We start from the raw sequence: 7,243 nt of genomic DNA on the forward strand, positions 1-7,243 counted from the left end.
GCAGTTTTATGATATCAGATTTGTGTAGCCACAATATCTGGGTAATGCACGCCTCATCTGAATGAACATCGATACCAGTTATCACCCCTGCAAACGACTTACCGGAATGAGGTTCGCTTAAACCTTTACATGATGGGGCTTGAGACATCACTCAATCAAGGTTGGTGCCCCTCGCCCTCCCTCGCTCTCTGTAACATGTGTTCTCCACAGGTCATGTTCACTGCTCCACATGCGTGATATCAAAATGATATGGGACATCAAGAGGCACCTTCAACGCTACTAAAGCCGTCAGTGTTGGGCGCCACGGCCCTTCGCCGGATGGTGCCTAGTCCTTTTTCCTCTCGCCCAAATTGTTACCCACAAAGAACTTCGACGGGAAAAACTGAGGGACCCATCTCGAGCACAGAATTACTCAGCCCTCGGAACAACCGGTATCAGCCCAACGAAGAGAATTAAGGTCTTTCATCGGTCTTTATCTTCAAATGTCAAGTTTTGGCCGTGAAAAATTAACCAGGGAGGAAAGTGGGGGTGAGCGTTGGCTCCGAAGTTATCATGCGTCCTGTCGGATGTCCCTGCCGCTGCCAGGCACGCGGAAGCGGCATGAAGTTCCACTTATCACTAGTCAGGTACCTTGGTTGGACCTCTCTTTCTGATGCATGTCAACCGTTGCGCTTCGACGGGTGTCAGAATTTCTTGCTCTGATGTGACTGATCCGTATGGAGTACGGACACCCTGTGGACATGAAAAATCTGACATCCGGATATCCTTGGAGTTTTTCACCATGTGCTCTGAAAACCGCTCAGCTTCCTTGCTTTTGTTTGAGCTCACACATCTCGGCTCCGAGACAAGAAGGTCACTGAGCAAGGGAGGGCAGGCCAAGGGGCGCTGCGTTTTTTCGCCTCGACTGAATGGGCTGCACTAAATTAGCTTACGAGTAAATCACGAACCAACGGGTTCCATCCACTCAACGAGGCTAAAGGCCGATCATTACGAGGAAACCGATGCACAAGCTTAACAACGGTGCTTTCCTGGAGGCGATCTCAACGCCTGGACAGCCAGATACCAGGTTCGCCACCATCTCGCCCCCCAACAGGCGGTGTTCGAGTTTGTGGAGATGAAAAACTGCCCCCACCACCGTTGAAGTCTAGTAATCCACAGACTAACTTAGGGTTCATGATATGAAATGACAGTTGGTGGCTGGATATGCACAAATAGTACCTCGTACAACTTTGGCTACGGAATACCTTAATGCCTCTCTCGCCCCAGCCATGCACAGTATGTATCCTCTGTGATGACATTCGCCAGAGGCTCTCGTGCTTGGTCGAACTGGTCTGTAGGCGAGATCAACTTGACTCACAACGGGGAGCTTAGTGCCAATAGCTCTGTCACGCTTCCTTCGTCTCTACCCTGAAATCGATCACTCTGGAACACTATCTCGGAAGCAAACCAGAATTCCGGGAGCAGCATCCTGTTCCGTGCCATGATGACCACTAGCCACAGATCCTCCATCCTCGTCATACCAGCTCCCTACATCAAAGGAAAACTTGGACATCCAGGTGGGGCAAGGATGATGGCTCATCACTATCGTGTCACTCCAGATCACGAGGATCTAATCCTGTCACGATGTTCTGGGGGAAAGCCTTTTGTCATGGGTCGCACTTGCGAAACTCCTGGTCGAGATGTCACTTCTAGCTTCCACCATCCGAGTTCCGCTTGACATGTCTCGAACTCAAAACGTGGCAAGAATTGCCCGTCATTGGTCATGATGCTTGAGGGACATCTACCTCGTACAAGCTACAGCCTGGTTCTCTGACATCCCTAGTGCTGTCAGCTAATAGCCAGCATCAAATAGCGCAGAGGAGAGAAGACTGGAAGGAAAATTCAACACTATCGACCATCAACCTACCGCTGGCAGAAATTCCACTCCGTTTCTCACCTCCATCTGGGTATTTTGAACTCCGTGCTGTGGTTTTTGGGATCATGATATTGCGGTCCAGAAAGGGAACACATTGGAGGTATGATTGCTGGAGATTGCAATTGATACACAGATCTCAGAACTAGCAAAGTGAACGTTAACGTCTCCAACCTCGCCAAAACGTCCATGAACTTTGTGAATCCAACCCTGGTCACACGAGCCTCCCAGAGTGCATACAGTTCATACGAACCCTGCAAAACGGAGTATATATTTCCTCGGCCCGTTGGCTTCTGTGGTTCGCCACATGTGGCACACGTGTATCAAAAGTTCTTGCGCTAATGAAATTCGGAAAGCAGGGGAGTGTTCAATTGTCCAATCATCAAGCTGCTCCTCATGTGGATTACAACCATTGGGGAGAACGTGAACACAAATGTGGAGCTTGCGGCATCAAGCTCGAGATAGTTGCAGTGTCTTCCGCGCAGCCTCGATCACTAGATACCTCATACCCCTGTTGGAAGGCGGCGTCTAGAGGGGACTAGACTTTCATGGTGGGGAAGGATTCTACTGTTGAGGGAGTTGTTAGCTGTCAGTCATTTTGAACCCCAGGAACAAAAGAATATGGCGAGCAGATCATCGTGAGAGATAGAAACACTGATGAACGCCAGTTGTGCACGCCCTCAGTCTCTTCATCCTCTTGTCTGTGCCACTGGTCTGTCGTTTCTGGTGCACAAGGTTCTGTGATCAGGTTCTCTTGAGCAATACTGCTTTTCGTCATCACAGTACCATCTTGCCTTGTCTTTTCTTTCATTCACAACCTCAACAGACAGAGAAGACCTCAGGCAGGCCATGCAACTACTCGGCCCAGAGGCCATCCTGGTGGATGCATGCCTGCGGATACTGAATCTTGCCAACAGTACCTCAGCACACTTGACAGAATATAATGGGGAAAACCTACACAAGAACTCATCATTTGCAAGTTTTGTTGACGTGTTTCTGCGGTTGCGGAAGATTGTAAGAGAAATTCAGGATGGAGTATCTGGGGAGACAGACTACGATGGCAAGCTACCACGCCAGGTTGTAGAGGAACTTGTATCTCGTATGGATCGGACTGCCCAGCATCTGATCTCATCGGATCTCACTCTTATCAAGTTGGTTATGCATGGCAAGAAGAGTGGTTTGCGAAAGATGTTCAGTGCCTCCAGCACGTCGTCGTTTGAAGGTGAAATCGCCAGATTGAGCAGGTGCCTTGCCCAGGATTGCGATGCTATCAGATTCGGCTGGCTCGCCTTGAGCGAAAGTTTGCAGGACGGTGCTTCTACCACGGTGCTCAGTGAGAAACTCTCGCTCGGTCTTGGTCCCAAGAATCTCAAGCCGACTCTGATCGATGTATCGTTGACTCCAGTAACGCAACGAATTCCACCAGATGATCGATTCATGCCCAACCTACATCACTCTGACCATAGTATCCATGACTCATCGGTAGTCGGTTCAATCCGGCGACAGCCAGCGAGTGAACGACAAAGAATGCTTTCCATAGATGGAGAGGATTCAGCTACGCAGGATCGTCTAGGTGTCCTCCAGGTGAACGATCATGGTAACCGAGAAGATTTCTCGCGACGCACAACACTGGAGGAGAGCAGGTCGATACTCACAGCAGAAAAGCCCAAGCTATTACCGGCTCAGCCTATAATCAGTTCTAGTATCGTCACCGAGTTACGGCCACCTTCTTCGCCACGTGGAATCGACCTTGTCTCAGCGGTTCGTCGGAGAGACCACAAGACCCTGAAGTGTGCACTGGAAAAGGGTGGTCTGAGTGAAGATCTAGACCAATTGAATCTTCTCTCTCAGGCAGTGCAGCAGGAAGATGTCCAGTGCACACAACTCCTCTTGTCTCATGGAGCGAACGCCAACCACACAGATCCGAACGGATTCTCGATCATCCTGCTGGCCACAGCAACTTTATCAGTCGATGTTACCCGGATTCTCCTGGAGCATGGTGCACTTCCAGATTTTGGTGCGACATCCGCTCGACTGTCTCCGCTTGTGTTGGCAGCGAAGAATGGACAGAAGGCTATTGTCGAACTTTTGTTGAGCCACGGAAGTGATGTTAATACCCTATTCACGGATGGAGATACTGCATTCATTGCTTGCATTCGGGGCGGTGTTGATATTGCGATTATTAATGCAATTCTCGAAGCGGGTGCATTAACCAGTGCTAAGACAGCTGATGGAAAGACCCCCCTGATCGAAGCAATCATGTCGCGACGCATCGACATTGTCACTGCCCTCCTCAACAGTGGTGCATCACCAAATCTTGCGGGTCCCAAGCATCCCCTATGGCAAGCCACATATTACCCGCCAGCTCTGAAATTATTGCTTCTACGCGGCGCTAAACAACAAATGGCAATTGGAATCATGGAGCTTGCCGCGAGTATCAATAACATTGAATCCATCCAAATCCTCCTTGCAGCTGGAGCAAGCCCAGATCAGAGAAAAGATGGGCTTTATACACCTCTATGCTCGGCGATACGTGACAATAGAGTAGATATTGTGAACCTTCTCTTGGACCACAATGCGGATCCCAACCTCCCAGCCTCAGAATACCCAGCCTGGAAATGCATTACCCACGGAAGATTCCATCTTCTTCCACCGATTGTCGGTAGAGGCGCGAATCTCAATGATCCGCCCGGCATCATCGAGATGGCAGTTGCACACAACGACGTGGATGCTTTGGTATATCTCATCGAGAAAGGAGTCAACGTCAACACACTCAATTCCCATGGCCAGTCGCCCCTGACGACGGCGATTCGTGACAACCGTTTACGATCCGTGGAGATTCTCCTCAAACATGGAGCGGACGTGACCTTGAGAGGAGAAGACTGGCCGCTGTGCATGGCGGTGGGACGACCGGCGATCTTGAGGTGCCTACTTCGGAAGTTGCCAGACCCAAGCCGTGTGACACGAGGCATCATGGAGCTGGCCGTGCGAGCCGGACAGCTTGACAGTGTTAAGCTCCTGGTCAAAGCCGGTATCAACGTCGAGGACAAATCCGGAGGTGTCTTTTCCCCCTTGACCTCAGCGGTGCGCGAGAATCACAAAACCATCGTCCTTTTCCTCCTCAACGAGGCAGGCGCCGATGTAAATGAGCCCGGCGAGCATCTGCCGCTGGTCAAAGCAATCCGGCAATTCGTCAACAACGACACCGAGATGATCCGGCTGCTTCTTGAGGCCGGTGCAGACGTCAACTTGATGTATCGTGGCTGGAACGCGGTCATGCAAGCTATTGAGAAGGGCAGCCCCGACCTTTTGCGGTTGCTGATTGACAAGGGCAACGGTATCGATTTGGACACCATTGACCCTGAATCCGGGAAGAAGGTCATCGACATCGTTCGTGACCGCGGCTGGTCTGAGGGCATTGAGATGTTGATGGACTGCCAGCATCAGGTGCGAATGATCACAGCCACAACGCCTTGATTTCCTGAAACGTTGATGCTACCATTATTCGATCACCTGTCTCATACTGCTGCGGAAATTTACCATTCAAAATTTTCCTACCTCGTCATTCCAATTTTCTTTTGTTCAGACCATTCATGCATCTATTCAAAATTGTCACAGATCTGTAACGGTCCGTGGAGATGGAGAACAGCTTTGGGGGGTTAAGAGAAATTGAGCATACGGATCCAGATTTACGATCAAATACCAATTATTGTGTGCATTCTGCGCTTGTTGACGGGCAGAAATTGAGGGAAGTAGTTCAATTTGTTCATAGTGTTACAGTAAGCAAGACGTGTCTTCTTGTTTTTCCCATCTAAGACCAAAATTCCAAGTTCTGTTATTCTATTTCTCGGGCACTGCACTTTACCCTTGGATACAAGCACCAAGGCGGATTTTGTCAAGTCAAAGCCTAAGCAGAATACCTTGATATTAGAGGTAAGTGTAAAGCACTCGATACTATACACCAAATCATAAGTGAGATTGACAGAGAATGAAAAGGGGCTCTCAAACGTGGATACCCACCGTGGATTAGCATTCTTATTATACGACTCGCTTAAGAACTACTTGCTCATTTACGGTATGAGTCTGCTTTCGTTACAAGGTCTAACTTGCTTGGGAAGGTGGCACTCCTCGTGAACAAGAAGGGGGTTCGGAGTGAGGCGCTTGACTGGCGAGCATGCTGACGATTTTTCTTCGATTTTTCCTCAAGAAGCAGCGTACAAAGATTGACACATGTAACATACCAAGTGCCGGACTCTGACACCTCGAATAGACATAGTTAGCAGCGGGGCTATCTTTCCTCGTGTGCAAGCTCCATCCTATGTCCGAGGATTGTTCTCTGATTCTGTCCCTAGTCCGTGTGCTGTAGCATTACTAGGCACTTCAGACCCCTGTGGTCGCATCTTTAGGAAGTGGTCTGGGGAGTGCTAGTGACTCGGCAGTTGGTCGCCTCGCAATGATATACTGCTGGTCTTCAGGATCACACTTCGGATTGTCGGGCTGGAAAGCATCTATTGTTTCACTGATAATCTCTAAGCCCATGGAAGTCAGGAAATCTCTCTGCCCTTGCGCACTCAACATGAAGGTAGGCAGTGGCTCTCCCATGAATGGTGCATCGTAGTCCTCAACGTAGGTCCTGGTACTATCCCAGTGCGATTCGTCCTTCACATAATTGTCGCCAGGCATCTGCCCCAGAGCGAGGATCCCTCCAGGATCCAGGACGTTTGCAAATTTATAGACCGCCGTATGGAAATCGGCGTATGAAAGCTGCAAGGTTGCAAAGATGATGAAGACTCCAGCAAATGTCCCTCCTGGCTGATACCGCAGCATGTCTGAGACCGTGAATGTTCCTGCAACCCTGCTCTGGGCAAGGTCTACCATCTTTGGTGAGATGTCGAATCCAACCACGTCCAAACCAGCTTTGGATAAAGTGTCAGAGACAGGAACCCCTGTCCCGCAGCCGACATCTAAAACACGTGATCCTGGTTTGATGAGAGTGATGGCTTTCTTGATGCACGCTATCTTGTATGGGTTGTTGTGGTAAGCTTTCTCATAGTCGATGTTGAGCGAGTCGAAAGTCTCGAGACCTGCCACGGCCCCTGGCGTCGACATGACTTTGGACCTTCTTTTGCTTCGCAAAGAGCACGAAAAGGCGATGGGAGAGCAGAGAGGTTGGAAAAGTTTCTAGGATTATCCAAACAATACTAGGTATGGTTTAGTCTATACGAGATACCGTGTAGTACCTACTTGTAGCATCCGCACATCTCTACACTCCTCCAGGGTAATTTTCGTTAGCTCCATACTAGACTGAGAGAGTGTTAGTGCCTATCCTGC

General features: G+C 49.7%; 2 protein-coding genes across 2 annotated transcripts; one reads left to right on the top strand and one right to left on the bottom strand.

The window, feature by feature from the left end:
• Positions 1-2,761: 2,761 nt before the first annotated feature.
• On the top strand, positions 2,762-5,389 carry LTR84_011295 (uncharacterized protein; the record flags this gene model as incomplete). The annotated part of the gene is made up of 1 exon (XM_064854828.1): positions 2,762-5,389. One exon carries the CDS (start codon positions 2,762-2,764, stop codon positions 5,387-5,389), a length of 2,628 nt encoding a protein of 875 aa, XP_064700087.1.
• Positions 5,390-6,292: 903 nt separating this feature from the next.
• LTR84_011296 (uncharacterized protein) lies at positions 6,293-7,021 on the bottom strand (the record flags this gene model as incomplete). Its single annotated transcript, XM_064854829.1, has 1 exon — positions 6,293-7,021. One exon carries the CDS (start codon positions 7,019-7,021, stop codon positions 6,293-6,295), a length of 729 nt encoding a protein of 242 aa, XP_064700088.1.
• Positions 7,022-7,243: the final 222 nt, after the last annotated feature.

This window comes from Exophiala bonariae, assembly GCF_035927105.1.
Source record: "Exophiala bonariae strain CCFEE 5792 chromosome Unknown scaffold_51, whole genome shotgun sequence".
NCBI classification, from domain to species: domain Eukaryota; kingdom Fungi; phylum Ascomycota; class Eurotiomycetes; order Chaetothyriales; family Herpotrichiellaceae; genus Exophiala; species Exophiala bonariae.